At 35.9% G+C, this 16963-nt stretch overlaps 1 protein-coding gene across 3 annotated transcripts in view; it reads right to left on the bottom strand.

Annotated features, from left to right (window-relative positions):
- FAF1 (Fas associated factor 1) overlaps positions 1 to 16963 on the bottom strand; it is a 535448-nt gene that overhangs the window by 136409 nt on the left and 382076 nt on the right. For all 3 annotated transcript variants that reach the window (XM_047869343.1, XM_047869344.1, XM_047869345.1), the window contains one exon: positions 13213 to 13367. In XM_047869343.1, coding sequence (XP_047725299.1) covers positions 13213 to 13367 — 155 coding nt within the window. The remainder of the gene's footprint in view (positions 1 to 13212; positions 13368 to 16963) is intronic.

Raw genomic sequence — 16963 nt, 5'->3', positions numbered from 1 at the left:
CGAACTCACGGACCGCGAGATCGTGACCTGGCTGAAGTCGGACGCTTAACCGACTGCGCCACCCAGGCGCCCCATCTTAATGACTCTTGAATAGATAATCATGGAAAAAAATTCTCTCTTGAATTCAGTGCCAGGAAATCTTGAGATGAACTGTTAAATTTTTTTTTATTAGTCAATGAGATCTATAAATGATAAACTGTAAACTCTAGGGCATAGTACCTGGAACATACTAGAAACTCAAAAAATATATATTAGATGGATAGATGAATGAATGAGAAACATTTTCTGTTTCTCCTAAGCTGCCAGAATTACAGAGCTAAATTCAGTGTTTATGTACAAAACTTGAGTCAATCCAAGTGTTTATAAATGTTTAATGGATACTTTACTGGACAAAGAAATGCCTCGATAGTAGAATAAATGGGACAGTAAAAAGCTAGAATAAATGATGATAAAAATGACTATCATCTGAATCTCTAAAAACAAGTTAATACTATGAGTTTCAAAAAGTACAGATCAGTAAACTGGATCTCAGTCCTCTACAAAAGCTAGAAAAGTCACTTAGACAAATGGCTTCTGAACACTTAGAATACAATAGTGATGACTAGGAGACAACATGGGTTATTAAGAATACAATAAGCCTAACTAGGCTGAATTACTAGGCTGAGAACTCATGAGCATTCCATGAGCTTTGAGTATCTGGAGTTCAGTAAGAAGTGATGAGGTATCTCGAAATATCCTTCAGGATAAGATTCAGAAATGCAGGCTAAGTTGGATAAATTTCTTGTCACTGAGAAATTGAACGTGCAGAGTGTTACCAAACTGAAAGTGGTCTCAAATAGCTTACCACTTGGTTTTGTTCTGTCAACATTTTTATAAATGTCTGATATAAACCAAATATACCTTACAGATACAATGCACTGAGCATTTACTCTGTGCCAGACTTTTTCAAAAATCAATTATCCCAGTTAAGTCCAATAACAACTCTAAGGGATGTAATTTTTAATCTCCATTTTTCAATACAGAAACTGCAACTTAGAGGGGGTTAAGCAACTTGCTCAAGGTCCCTATAGTGACCTACTGGCACAGCTAGAATTCCAATCCTAGTGTGATTAAATCTAAATTAATTTATACTCAACCATTATGCTGTTCTGCATTTTTATATCATCCAACAAGTAATTATTGAGTATTCAAGTAAGAAACACAAGTGAAGAAGATTGATGTAATTCTTGCCCTTAGGAATCTTACATTCTAGTGGAAGAATTAGAAAACAAAATTTTAATAAACAAAAGCAATGGCTTATTATGAAAAGTTTTAAGAGAGTACTATGAAAAAGAATGATGGCGAAGAAGCTTTCTCTAAAAAGGTTCAACAGGTCTTTTTCAAGAGGAGACATTTACAGTGAGACCTGAAGAAAGAAAATTAAAAGTCATTTCTATCTGATGACTTCTGTTTTCTCAGTCAACTTGTGAGGGCAGCTGGGAAAGGGAGCAGAGAGGGACAGAGATGTTTAATGAATGAGGAGTAGTATGAAACAGACATCTTACCAAGGGAACGAAAGCTAACTAGAGAATCACAGTAGGCTTGGTCAGCATTATTGTGTACTTGCTTGCAGTTTGTGTTTGTTTAGAAAAAAAATTAGTGTGACTATCTCTAGCAGTGTTTAAGTGCAAGGGCACAGATATAAAGAAGGAGAATAGCTGGGTTCAGCAAATTGAGTGCAATGGATGGAGACACTGGTAAGGGAATTTAAGATATTACAAGGAAGTCATAATGATGGGCCTTGAAATCTAAATAGGACAAAAAGGGAAATGAAGATTAGAGACACAAAAGGGCAGATGAAGTAAAGTGGTGGGGTCAATAGATTGGAGGGCATAATGAGATAAAAAACTTTAGCACTTGAGCAAGTAAGATAGGGATAGGAAGTGTTGGTCAGAGCCAAGTGCTTGAAATCAAAATATATGAGGTGATAAAGCTTCTCTTGATGGCTACGCCTAAGTGTGGTAAATAAGGAGAAGAAAAAAAAATTCTGGAGTTAGGTATAGCTAGGCATGGAAAGGATTATCAAGAATGACAGCAATAGAAATGATAGGAGTTACAATATCATTTATGAATGATAACTCTTGGGAGAGTTAACAGAATCTGAACTTCAAAAGATCTTGTCAGTCAACTGCATTAGTAGAGAATGGCAAAGATCTAGTTTAATAACAACCCAGACCCCCAAAATTATTTAAACAAATAGTAACAACCCAGGCCCAGCCCATCAGGGTAGCCCCATATTTGAAAAACTGGTAGGGGGATTTAGTTGACTACCTCAGTTCAACAGGAGCCAACAATATAATTCCAGAATAGAACTGAGCACAGCGTGAGATAAACCTACTCTAGAGTACTATGCTTGATTTTGGGCACCTTTAGAATGGGCTGGATCTAGACACCCTAGCATATAAGGAGCAATGGAAATAAATATACTTTGTAAAAAAAAAAAAAAGGCAAGAAAATTAGGGCAAACAAGATAGCTCTAGTTAAACTGACTGTAAGGCAGAACTAAAGTCAGGCTTATTAATTCCCAAGTTAGGCTTATTAATTCCAAACTAGAACCAAAAGGGAGAAAGTTGCAGAAGCCCTATGAAGAAGCACTGTAGCAAACACCTTTTCTAGCTTTTAGAGTAGCTCAAAAATGTACTACCTTCTGAAGCTTTAATTTCTCTGTCCCTAGCAGTATCCAGGTAGCAACTGTAGTAACAACAGTTAAGCACATTATGGGGAAACATACCTGCATGGCTGTAAATTAGATGTTGAGAACACCTCTAATCTCCAACTCTAAGATTTGGTGAACCTCATATTTATTTGTTCCTTGAGCAAAAGGTCTAGGTCTTATATTCCCCTTACAACCTTCATAAGGCTTTGCATAGTTATTCAGTACATTTTTGTTGTTGCATAATCCAGCCTGACAAGGTCATGGGACAAGAAGCATTAAGAAGCAGAAAAGCACAGGTTGATTTGGAATTTATATCTGGTACAACCATTTGCATGACTTTGGGTAAATTATAGAACCTCTCTGAGCCAAAAATAATTTCCACATATGTGACATTGGACCTTGGCTATTTATCTTGCAGAATTGTAGTTAAATGACCTAATATATACACAGTGAGGATTAAATAAACTCATACATCTATTTATATCTATACCTGTATCTATAATTAGTATGGCACATAGTAGGTGCTTTAATGGTTGCAGTTATTATGTGTTTTGGTTTTTTTTAAAAGCAGTAATGATAGTCTTATTCTTAGCTATTGAAACTCTCAGTAGAAGCCCCTGTCATAAATGACATGAGCTTGGAGAACAATTCTAAGGGTAAAGAAGCTGTCTTTATTGGTGAAAGAGGCAGAAAATGATTGTGGCGTCCTTAGCTACACTCCACTAAGGTCACTCCAAGTTATCACAAACTGGTAAGGGCAGTAATCTACTTAAAACTTTACTAACATTTATTTTGAAAATGAAATCTTGCTTACTTCTCATTTTTCTATTGAAAATAGTTATGTCCAAGTCATCAGAAAGAGAATTTTAGAGATAAAGGTCAAAGGTCTCAGGTCAAGTGGGTCAGCTGTCAGCACCCTCTTCCCCAATTTTCATAGATGAAAAAAAAAAAGATCTGGAAATGTTATACCATTTGCCTAATATTTCCTTGTTCTTCATACTCCCAGACCAACTGAGTCCAACTTCCTAACTGCTCTACATTTTATGAATGACATCTGCATAAACAGTGGGAAAATAGTTTATCATAGTCTTTTAAGAACAGCAACTGACATATTTAAATGTGCATAGATTTTGCTTTAAGAACTAATAAAAAGTTAATACTTACATAGCTTTCATAATGACCAAATAAATTTTTGTTGCTGTGGTACTGAGTAACTTATTTGGGAGCTACTCAGAGCCTCCAATACCTTATTTGATACTGGGTTGGCAACATAATTTTTCAGATTGAGATATAGTAATCAAAGCTTCTTTATTGTTCATGTTAACTTGCTTCATTCTTTCCTTAGTTGAGGTGTGTAGAAAGGTATGTTAAAGAGGACTTTCTTGGTGCTGATCATGCATTGAGGAAAAGAAAGATACATATATACAGAAAGATACATACATATCTTAAATTGTTCCTGTGCCTACAGACTGAGTCAGCCCACAGCAGATAAACCACAAAAATCCCTACAGTTAACTTTTAATTCATTAATAATATAAAAATATTTTGTCACTTTTCTCTATTACTGTAATGCAGTCAAGTTCAAAGACACAAACATATGCTTGAGGAAAGGACACAAAATCTACTTCCTAATGAATTATCCAAGTATGTTAAGAAACAGGATTCCACCTGACTCTACAATTCCAGACTGACAGTTTTTGGTGGTATATTTAGCAGATTAGATCACTAAGGTATTTGGGCACTAAAACCTTTTTGATTATCCATCTAAATTGAGAGGCAAATACTAGAAAAATGTCAGAGGAACCAGTTTCCAATAGGTGGTGACTGAATGAACACATTCCCTTTATAAGTTTTCTGAGTGTTTTACTATCAGTATTTATGGAAGAGGAGAACTGTGCTACTGATTTAAGTGGCATAGTTGATACATGATCAGTAAAAGTTCTTCAGAAACAACCATGAATATAAAAATTATTAACACTAACAAAGCAGTTCATAAAGTAAATAAATCTCTTGAGATCTTTTCAATTTCAGGCAAGGAGAAAAGCAAAAGACATGATGGGGTATATTACTTTAAAAAAGATATTTCATTTTGGAGATGTCTAATTTTTAGAATTTGTTTCATTAGATAACTCATGTTTTGTATTCTATATAAACACTGGATCAAGTACCTCTGGCAGTCATATTTATCTGAATTTGTATATTCTAAAATACTAGGATAACTAGCTATTGGGAGGGAATATTTACATACAACTGCACACAAATTTAGAAAGTCACAAAACAGGAAAGAATCTGGCCACAGAGCACAGAAGGGCAAAAGCTTGGCATTTAGCTGAAACTCTGTGTATCTTGAAAAGATATAATGATTCTTTTTATTCTGTAACTCTTACAAATCAAGTACTTAGAATATTCAAAATACAAAGGGTTTAGCAGAAAGACCAAGGAGAACACCAACAGAGTAACAAGAAAGGTCTAGTGCATGAGAAAAATAAGATTTGCTAAAAACATATAATGTTCTTTTGGACTGTATTGTCAACAGTTCTCACCTTTTTTTTTTTTTTATTTTTTTATAAAATTTTTTTTTTCAACTTTTATTTATTTTTGGGACAGAGAGAGACAGAGCATGAGCAGGGGAGGGGCAGAGAGAGAGGGAGACACAGAATCGGAAACAGGCTCCAGGCTCTGAGCCATCAGCCCAGAGCCTGATGCGGGGCTCGAACTCCCGGACCGCAAGATCGTGACCTGGCTGAAGTCGGACGCTTAACCGACTGCGCCACCCAGGCGCCCCAACAGTTCTCACCTTTGATTGTTCTTTTCTAAAATAGTCTTCATATAGACTGTGAAAACACATAGAAAACTGTATCTGAGTTAAATGCCTGTTTTCTAAATAGCATTAACTAGATGAATATCAAGGGAAAAATATATAGCTTGATTCAGATATAATGCATGCACCAGCAGGCAGTTATGATTGCAGTACTAGGTAGTAGTGTAGGAAGTATCCAAATCACAGTAAAAAGGCTTGTAAACCAGTAATTTAAAATTACCTAAAAGAACATTTTTAAAAGGATAATCTTCTATTTTAAAAAGAGTAAAGAATTATAAACAGTTTAACCATCATCTATATACAGACTGGCTTGTTCTCAATCATAAGAGGCCATCATCTTTTATCCTGTTCCTCTTTTCCTTCCTTTCAGTACTATTAGTAAACTATTCACAACTGCACCCTTGGACAATGCTGAGCAGTAATTATGACTTGCTGACAAAGAGATATGAACAATTACTGAGCCCATTTTGAAACCCTACACTAATAAAGTCATTAGATGCTGCCCTTGCCATGATCCTTCTAAAAGCTTCTGAAGTTACAAGAACACACGGCATTGTTTGCAGGGACAATTGCTGCTGGCAGAACGCAAACCTTGAGTTAAACCATGCTGCAAATTGATCTTGACATTCTGTTAAGACCGCCACTAAAAATCAAAAGCAGAGGAGAAAAGGAGAAAATGAGTGGGTAGGATGTAATCATGGAACAGGAGGGGTTCCTCCTCACCTTCTCTCCTCCCTCTTCACAAAACAAACCAGGGAGAAAATGACAAACTCTCCTGGTGTTTTGGAACCTTTATTTTAAAGCATTAATTAAGCCCTTGACCTGGGATGTTTAGGATGGCAATACATTTCCTTTAAAAGTACTGGAAGGAAAACGTAGCACAAAGGAAATAATAAAGAAGTTTGGGGAAAATTATATGGAAATCTGGCATGAAGGCTCTCTGGAAGTCTTGGTTCCCTGACCACAACATGTCCATCTGTTTTATCAGCTACTTCTGCAGAATCCATATCTCCTCCTAGGGTAGCAGCTGGGAATTAACACTCCTTGTGTCTTCCATGCAGACCTCACACCTGGGCAATATTTGCTGGATCAAATGGAGGTGGAGGGTTAGAGTAACATGGTCATCTAGGCTTCAGCCAGGCATGAAGCATGGAGTAATTTGGAATTAAGGGTATGCCACTGTGAATATTGCTAATTGCTCAAATGGAAAGTGCAGGTGAAGACAGCCTACTGATAATAAGAGCTTTAAGTCAATTAACTCTTGCCAAAGATTAAGTAATGTGGAAAACTATCACTTGAATATTAAGGCTAAAAAGTACCTGTCAGCATAGCAGTAGAAGTTTCCAGTGATCTGAAATAACTGCACCCAAGGGCATTAAGTTCAAAAGCTAATATTAACAGGCAACAGAATTCTGTGAATACTGGTACTAACTGTGCAGGCAAAATTTAATGCAACATTATGTATATATATTTCATACAACCTGTGTAATTCAGGCACTGTCAGCAATTCCTAGGTAACTATTTGCAGCTACGATGAACACCGCTTAGAAATAGTGCACAATGGCTGATTTAACACTTCGTAGCATGTACACTGATGTGCTAAATATTTCCACCTCAGGAACTTACATATAAACACCTCATAGCTGGCTGATTACCCAGTTGGCATTACCCTAGTCAAATTCAAGTTTTCTAGAATTAAATAATCTAAACCAGTACTTATACTAGATAGACTGAGACATTTGCCTTGTGGGCCCTCCTGGTCAGAACAAGAGATACCCATTAATCCATTTACTACTGGTTAATATTGGTGGTTTACTGTGCCACATAGGTTATGTAACTTTCCTTGATGAAGCAACTACAGCCAAAAACTCATAGCTTAACATCAAGGGCATTCCTGTGCCAATGTTCCCATGCAACTAATAGATGTCCAAATAACTCTAATAGAGGGAAGCAAATTAATGCTTATTGTGCTAATGCTTTATATACTGCTATCTATATTTAATTCAAATGATGCCCAAATGGAACTTGCTTGACTCCTTGGCATACCTCATCATGTAGCCAGTTTAGCACTCTGGTCCTATGAACATGTTTACTTTAATCAATGCCATCACCATTGCAGAAGGCTCAAAGTACCATCCCCAAATGGCCTGATCTGAGGGGGCCAGTTGTTTCAGGGCTATCAGACTTGGTGAGTCTGGGGAAGAAACTCTGGAACCACAGGATGAACTCATCTGGGCTGGAATTCAAGTCTCTTTCCAGAGGGTGTGCGGGTGCCTGGTGCACAGAAGACAGACAGCAATATTCTAAAGTGCTACAGGGCCAACAGAAGACAAGGTACCTGGTCTGGACATTTGTAATTAATTCAGCAAGGAAAATGAAGGTTTTTGCTTTATTAGACCTACTAATGGCTATGGCGGAAGATCACACAATTACAGTAGTATAACAGCATTTCCAATACTCTTTCCACTGCCCCTTATTATTCAATAAGACTATTAGAGATTATTTATCAATATAACACTGACTTTTTCAAAGGCACTGTGTAACACATTGAGACTATAGATATAGCTCTCTTGGGGGGGGGGTGACAACATAATAGGGAGACAGACAATAACCATACAATGTTCATGAATTCCATCATTACAGGTTAGTATATGGATATTATGGGAGCATAAAGAATGTGCATTTTAGACTGAGAGGCAAGAGAGGATGGACAATGGCAAGGCTTCCTAAAGGTGATAACTGTCCTGAATTTTAAGAAATTATTCTTTTACAGCACAAGCATTTGTTCACTAACAATATATTGTCCTTAAATATATTTTATTGTAGTAGTTAAATCCATGATGATTTTCTACATGTTTCCACATCCAAAAGAGTATCTGATCTCTGCCCCAATGTCTGCCTGTAAGCATATGCCAATATTGGGGTGAATCATTAATAAAACAACTTCTTGGGATCTGTCCATCCCTGCTAGTTGACCTTAAACCTTAATCTCGTTCAGACCATATATGATTACACTAGCTGGGCAGGTCCTTCTATTTTTTCTCTCCTCCACAATTATATAAACCACTGATTCTTCGTTTCTGATACTTAATTATGAGGTTTAAAATACTAATATTCCTTTATAAAAATAGCAAATATCTCCAACCTAATAAACTAGGAATGCTGCTAATATAAAAAGTAAAATCCTAATTTCATTTTTCCATGTGTCATTTCTTTGAAGTTCTTCCTTGGCCCACTCAGGTAGAGTACCTCTCTATGAAGTTCATCTATACTCCCAAAGCACCTTGGGCATACTTCATACTACATATTAGTTCTCTGTCTTCCTACTAAAGAGTAGGAATTTTGAGCATTATACACTGTATCTTTTTCACTTTCTCATCCTCAGTGCAAAGTACCATTCCTGGTTCCTATTAAATATGCAGTAAATGTTTACTCAATGAATAAACATGAAGAAAATATACCTTTCTTAAGATATATTTTAGCTACTTTCAGAAATGATCTGCGGGATCTCCTTATTTACTGTTACCTGTTTCTTCAGCTCTTTCAGTTACAGGTATATCCTACTCTTTCTTTCAGGATTATTGTTTAGATGGATATTTAGGAAATTATACCCTCCAGAACTTCTTAAGACTAACAAGGGCTTATTGCCTACTGCTTTAAGAAAGAATGGCCCTGAATTGCAACTAGACATGACAGCCAAGACTGTACAGAGTTTTCCAGGAAAGAAACCTCCATTTAGATATATAATACTGAAATTATAAGCACATTCTTAGGTAGAAATGGATGCATACATTCATTGGCCAAATGCTTACTGAATTTCTTTCTCCTACAGTTTTGTAAATTTAAAGTACCTTGTTTACAGGGCATCTGGGTTGCTTGGTTAAATGACTGACTCTTGGTTTCAGCTCAGGTCATGACCTCACTGCTCAGGAGTTCGAGCCTCGCATTGGGCTTTGCACTGACAGTGTGCAGCCTGCTTGGTATTCTCTGTCTTCCTCTCTCTGCTCCTTCTCATGCTTGCTCTCTATCTCCCTCTCTCAAAATAAATAAATAAATAAATAAATAAATAAATAAATAAATAAATAAATAAATAAATGTATGTGTCCTGTTTAATGAGACAAATAAAATGAGTAAGACTTTCTGGGAGATCACAATCTAGTGAGGGAGAAGACAGTTATATTACCATTATTGCTAAAGTCTGATGTCTCAATTCATATTTGGAACGTTCCAAGATCAATCCAGAAATTATTCTAATCTATTTTATACAGGTATAGGTTGGTCAAATTAAGTATTCAACTTAGAAAGAAAGTTATTAGAATCATTTTGGAGGTGGGAAATCCAAATCATCAACATCACAGGGGTGTATAATAGTGACATTCTATAGATATCTGTTTCTTTTTTATTCTAATTTGTTAGTGAAATTAAGAAATTTAACTTATAACCTCAAGTGATATTCATATTCTGGTAACTTTACCAAATCATTCACTTGGTACAGTATTCTTCTCTTCTACACATGAGAGATTCACAGTAAACTGACTAATGTTTCTGTAGGTTTAGCAGAGTATTTCTTCCATTATTTTTTTTTTAAAGATTTAATTTTTTTTAAGTAATCTCTATACCCAACATGGGGCTTGAACTCACAACCCCGAGATCAAGAGCCGCATGCTCTACTGACTAGGCCAGCCAGGTGCCCCTTAGCAGAGTATTTCTTTTCTTTTTCTTTTTAATGTTTGTTTATGGGGGGGGGGGAGGGGAGAAAGAGGGCAACAGAATCTGAAGCAGGCTCCAGGCTTTGAGCTGTCAGCACAGAGCCCCACATGGGGCTCGAACTCACAAACTGCGAGATCATGACCTGAGCCAAGGTCAGATGCTTAACGGACGGAGCCACCCAGGTGCCCCATTATTTCTTAAGCAAAAGTAAATTTGCTCGGCAAGTCCAACCCCATCTTAGGCACCAATGTCCCCAGGTATCACGTCAGGGGGCAGTCCCAGAAAACTACTAAGGAGTCACCCAGACTAAATAGCATATAGGCTCAGGATTTAAAAAATTTGTGTGATCAGTTTGAACTAGGAAAGCCAGATATGGGATGAAACAAGCCATCCACCAGGAATTTATTTCCACACTTTTTACATCTGTCATACAAAAATCACAGCAATCTTGTTTGTGATGCGTAGAAATCTCTTCTACATTTTCACATATTAATCTGTCATATTTTAGCTTTCTGGTAATATGCAAATGATGGCACAGCAACTTTTGAAATACAGCTCACTGATCAATAAATATTAGTTCAGTGGTCTTCTACTGAACTGAGTGTGAAACTTTGAGGTTTTGTTATTCAGTGTTAATAGTGTCAAATGGATAATTCAATAAATGTTTATGACAAACACCTCTGGACAAAATGTGGTACTAAAAATACAAGTAAGATCATAGAGATGGAAATGCAACTAGACAATTTTATTTAGATGACGGCTGGTAAGAAAATTGTTGCTAAGCTAATCTTTTTCTGTGATAATAAATAAGTCTAATTAATTAAAATATTTTTGCAGTTCAATATATCAAGGGAAATCTACTTTTACTCCATTTTAGGAATACGTCATTCCAATGAAATTTCGTCCTGGGTATGTAAAATATGTATTTTCCATTTGCCTTGACAATAATAATGTGGAGATGTACATGAAAAGCATCTACATGATTCTGTTGCTTTATAGAGAGAAATATAATACCTTAACTTAAAATACTTTTTAATTTGTAATATGGATAGAATTTGATTTTGAGTAAGGATGCCAAGTATCTTAAATTCCAGAAATGGTTAATTCTCTTTTGCCCCATTGGCCCTGTTTCTTGTTTGTATGAATATTTACTAAAGCAAATTCCTAGATGTTTCTATTTTCAGTCTTTAATATCACTTCTTTTCATTTTCATGAATGTAATAATAACAATGAGATGCCATATTTTTAAAAATGTAGATTGAAATATCTTATCATACCTCACAGTTGGTCCTGCAATTCATTGAGAAATAGCTCTAAAGCCTTAAACAAGGCCTTTATTTTGTGTTTTAAAAAAAGTGTCATAAGGAGTTAATAGGACACAGCTGTACTGGCTCTTTCTAATAAGCAGCTTCTGTCGCTTTGGTCACCACAGGTGTCTCTGTAACCTGCAAACTCTTATTACTAGTGTATCAAAGTTGTGCCACTTAACAGACTTCTTTGGTAAAACATAACAAAGCAATTACATGGCTGTTGATTGCCAGTCATAAAAAAAAAACCCTCAAACACTGTTTTTCAAAAGAAACTACACTGCAATTTTTTGTCATTGTAAAATAAAAGGAACTAAGGAATTAAATGGAGGATAGAACAAAATAACAGCAGGTAGCCTGCTGAACTTAGCCATTACAGATGGTTTAGAAATAGTGTTTCCTTCTCCATCAAGTTGTGGATAAAAGGAAAGGAGGAGATTCCTTACTGCCAGTGAATGGCAAAAGATTTAGCCAAGTCTCCAGTCTATGTATTTTGCCTCATGAAAGACCTTCGATGCTGCATTTTTATCTGTTTTTGGCACTGCTTTTCATCACCTTTAACTGAGTGTGAATAATAACCTGATTTAATTTAAACAAATACAGGTGCTAAAGGTTCTTTATTTATGTATAACAGGGAACATTTCCAATGCAGAACGAAGTCATCCTGTGAAATTTCCTAACCATTTGCTTAAAGAAATGAAGTATTAGATGAAGAAATTGCTTCAACATTCTTTTGCTTCACATTTCAGGGAAGAATCATTCTTCTTTTCAGGTTTAGATTACATAAAACAAAGTCTAAATGATGAGCAAAAATTCAGTGAGCTATAAAATAATAAAAAAACAAATCAGATGATTTCTAATTGTTCTATAATCATTTAAATTAGGTAACTACAGTAGGCTTGCCTTGAAATGAACTTAATCTCCCTGTTCATAAACCAATACCCTGTGATTATGATTGTGTTAAACACACCCAAAGTAGCATCACTGACTGTTATGGCCACATGTGCAATTAAACATGATGAAATATATTTCAGATGGGAAACTCAAACAGGCAAAATATGAAGAATTATTCATCATTTATAGATATTATGATTAACAAATTAAGTAAATTTATCCTGACAGCTAGGAAAGGGATTTTTTTTCCTACTGAGAATATGGATGTGTGCAAAAGAATGTGTGCAATAAAGCGATTACATCAATTAGTATATGCTAGAGTTAAGCTATTACCAACTCCATGGACTAGCCCAGAATGTCTTGCCTTCTTCACTGGAATTATTAAAAAATAAACTTACTACTAAGATTTTATGTTAGACTTGCTCTGCTTTTTCTGAACATTATTAAAAATAGATTTTCTCTAAATATTCAACAACATATGAGAACCTAAGAATATCCAGTAGGTGGAAATGTACTGTATCAGTTTTACTGCAAAAAGATGAAAAACAATTTGGTATTTTGGTTTTGGTTTTCAGGTTACTCTTGGATTTAGAAACCTTTTATAAATTGAGGTATATTTTCACAATTGTAAATAACTGCATACATTAGCTACAACAAATACCTTTTATCTAATTAAATGTAATGGTAGAGAATTTAATGCTGAGGATGAAAATGTTTATGATAAGAAACCAAATACAGTAACTTTTTTTAAAAAATTGAAGCCCCACTTGTAACAACAGTATTACCTTGCTCTGTTGGCGTCCTTTGTCAGATCCCAAGCCCAGGTTATAAAGTTTTGACTCAGATAAGAGACAATAGATTCAGCACAAAGCATTTGTGAGCAGAACACGTTGGTTAATACACTTTCATCATGGTGGAGGTAGATAGCAAGAAGCTTTCTCTGAAAAGAGGAGAAAAGATAGATGAATTAAAATATTCACTAACATAAGATTTCTTGAATTTTGGAAAGGCATAATCTGTCAATATAAACAGCAAAGACAAAAATTAAATGCTACTACCTAAAAGAGCACCTGACACTTAAGAGTTCCTAAAGCATTCACTAATATGAATAAATTTTGCTTCCTTATACTCTAAAGAGGCTAGGATGATTATATTGTTTTATAGACTGTCACAGACCCCTGTTAACATGTGCAAGCCTATCTGTAGCAGAATATGCAATAGAATTGCATTTTCTTTAAATAAAACGGATTTACAATTCTTCATATTAAAACGTGCTTTATAAAAGGAAAATTAATTTTGAACTATCCAACTATGTACAGAGAAAAAATATGGATTAAAATTGATTCCCAAAGTCTCTTACGTATTTTTTTGTTTTTAATCTTAACTCTGAGAAGTCTCTTCTACTTGAAGGGAAAAGGTCTGAAATGAAGTTATGTTTTACTTCCACAAGTAATTTCAAAGCCCTTAATGTGTTCTCATATTAAAGTCTTTATGTAAGAGCATGTAACATCTAATTGCCCCTGGAAAGATGGTAGAAAGTAGTTCACATGAATTCTCTCTAGTCTATATTTCAGAAAATGTCCGCTGTGGTTTCTCATATGGTGAATTATTCTTTCCCCTTTGCTTGATAAAACTTGCTATCAAGAAATGACATTTGTTCTCTTAAAAGCAGCCTCTGTCATAGATGGATAGTTAATAAAATAACTGAAACTAAAAACTGAAATTGAGCAACATAATTTGCAACATGTCAGCTTTAACAACATCCCCCTGCGATGATGATTAAAGAGCCTAAATTGTTATTGACTAATTCTTGGTGCTACATTGTAGAAGAGCTGAGTTTAAAAACAGTCACTTGCCATGATATGGAAAAAAAAAAATTATGGTAAACACAATATGCAAACCAATCTGTGAAATTCTGGCAAAGGAAAATTTTAAGGAAGCTTAGGGTCTTCTCCCTTCATATTAAATAAGGATGTGATGATAAAAAAGAAAAACTTGCTGTGTGGGATTCCGAAAAAAGGGAGGACATTTACAGAGAAATGTAAGGCTCATATTGATGAAACGATATTGATATTTGAAGCTTGGAATTATCCTATTCAATAATCCAAATGATGATGATAATAATAACAATAATAATAATAATGTATTAAAATATTTCCTCCAAAGGTAAATTTTGTACTAGATGAGGGTAACCAGAGGTACACAGGTAGATTAAGATTCCAAAAGCATCTACTATGAATAGGAGGCACTATTAGTTACACACCCTTTACCTACTTTAATCCCCAGAATATACCTGTAAAATAGTATTCGTAAGTTTGTTAGCAGATAAGAAAACTGAGGTTTAGAAAGAAGACTTGTCCTAAATTCTACCACAACTAGTAAGTAAGTAGTACATCTGGGACTGGAAGCCAAATTAATGGACTCTAAGCCTAGTATTCTTTCTTTGGCACTACAGCAGTAGCAGGAAAATCAACCACACTGTAGTCAAGGCTTGGAGTGCTCATAGAATATGAAGATGCCAGATTGGCCCCTGCTCATACATCAGTGCTTCCTGGGCTTCAGAGACAACGTGTAATGGGAATAAGGACAAAATTCCTGAGTATAAGTAGCTCAGTTACTCCAATAGTAGCTGTTTCCATGGGTCAACTCATTTAATCATTCACTCAACAAGCATTTGTTGAAATACTGTGTCAGGACTAGTAGGAAGCCTTGGTGATAAAATGGTCAACAAGACAGACTCTGGGTTTCTTCATCCATGTTGGTGTCTGCAGGTAACAGTAGCTGGTTTCTAGGAAGTTTGTAATCAGATTCACAGTTGGGAGAGATACTTATCTGGTAAATTCCTACTCATCCTTTAAGGCTCAAAGCAAATGCCTCTATGAAACCTTCCCTGATTCCCTCAGGCAGAGCTAACAGCTTCCTTTTCTGGGCCTCTATCTCTTCCCATTGGTATTATCATTGTTTACCAGTTTCCCCTCTAGACAAAGTCTCTCAAGGGTGAGGACTGGGTCTCTTTCAGTCTTTGCATCCCTACAGCTAGCATGGGTCTCAGCATGTTTGATGAAAGAAACTTGAATGCTGATTATCAAACCGCTGGCAAAAAAAGATACCAAATGGCAGCAGCAATGCCAAACCACTTTCAGCAAAAGAATCTAGAAATCTGCTTTAGGAAAAGGAACATGAACCTGGCAGCACTAACAAATTCAGAACTCCTCTTCTTAGGAGCTCTCTAGCTGAATAGACAGAGGGATGTCAACCTCTAATTCTGCTTGATCGTATCTCAGCAACTACATTTAATGAGACACTGGGAACAAGAGAGCTGTCCACTTTTAAATCAGCATATTTCTAACCAAACAATGGCAATGGCTAAATCTTTAAAACGCCCATTTCTCTCAAGAATGCTGCAATGGAACATTTAGACTTTGAGAAAGAGATTAGCGATTTACATTGCTATCTCACTGATTTAATTTAAATGCTCTTCCAAACCAAACACACATGTGCCGAAGAGGCTACTAAGAAACCCAACATGCAGAGTTCCCTATAAGTGCAGCCGACAGTGTTGACTGAAACTAAACTTGGAAATCCAGGGCACTAATGCACAATATCAAGCAATAAAACAGCATCTCTTTGGCAATATTTAATTTAAAAAAGAAGAAAGAGGCAGGCGAAGATCAGGCACTGTCTGTTTTGGAGGATCAACCACTCTGCATTTCAAAGCATTGGTCCCTGCAATATCCAGGTTACTGTGCTAGAATCTCGACTATTATATCGCAGTTGTGAGAGGGAGGGCAAAGATGTGTTTACTCAGTGATTAGGCCCTTAGAATAAGCCTCTAGCTCCTAGAGAGACAGCTCACTACTTATTCATTTGGGCCAATTCACAAAGCCTAGGAAGATTAAACATCCATGCTGAGAAGACAAGCGAATGCAGACGGTGAAAAAGAAATAAAAATTCTTTAAAAACTCTGAGATGACTTCATTATTTTTCCACAAGGAAACTTTAGGAAAGTGTTTAGTTAGAGAAAAACCCACATTGACCTCTCTCTAAACCCTTAATCTTTCCTTTGTGGTGGCATTGCTTTGTGGTAAGCGACTGGCTCGCCTCGCCCCTCTTTTCACTGGAAGCTGAGAGAAAAAAGGCTCTGGAGAAACAGTTTTCGTTCCAGGGACACAAACCCCTGACACTGTTAAACATGAGATGCCAGGAAAACACACTTAAAAAAAAATTCTCACTTTAAGCTCTAAACTGTGAGAAAGGAGATGATAAAAAGAGTAATCAGAAGAGAATCTTCAGGCTGGGGGTGGGGGTGGGGGTGGAACGCCCATAGTAGCTTTGAAAAGGGAAACTGAATAATCTTAAAATGATCTAACATAATATGCGTTCAACAAAAATTTTTTCTTCTGCTATTTTGACAGAAATACTTAGTAAAATAGAAAACTCTTAATAATATGCAAATGCTACTGAATATGGACTACATAAATCTTTGATTAAATTATAGGCACAGCTAAATAAGCCCCAGACACAGATTTCTGATTA

This window comes from Prionailurus viverrinus, chromosome C1, assembly GCF_022837055.1.
Source record: "Prionailurus viverrinus isolate Anna chromosome C1, UM_Priviv_1.0, whole genome shotgun sequence".
Taxonomy (NCBI): Eukaryota; Metazoa; Chordata; class Mammalia; order Carnivora; family Felidae; genus Prionailurus; species Prionailurus viverrinus.
The sequence above is the reverse complement of the archived record's forward strand: the minus strand, read 5'-3'. Positions and strand labels throughout refer to the sequence as shown.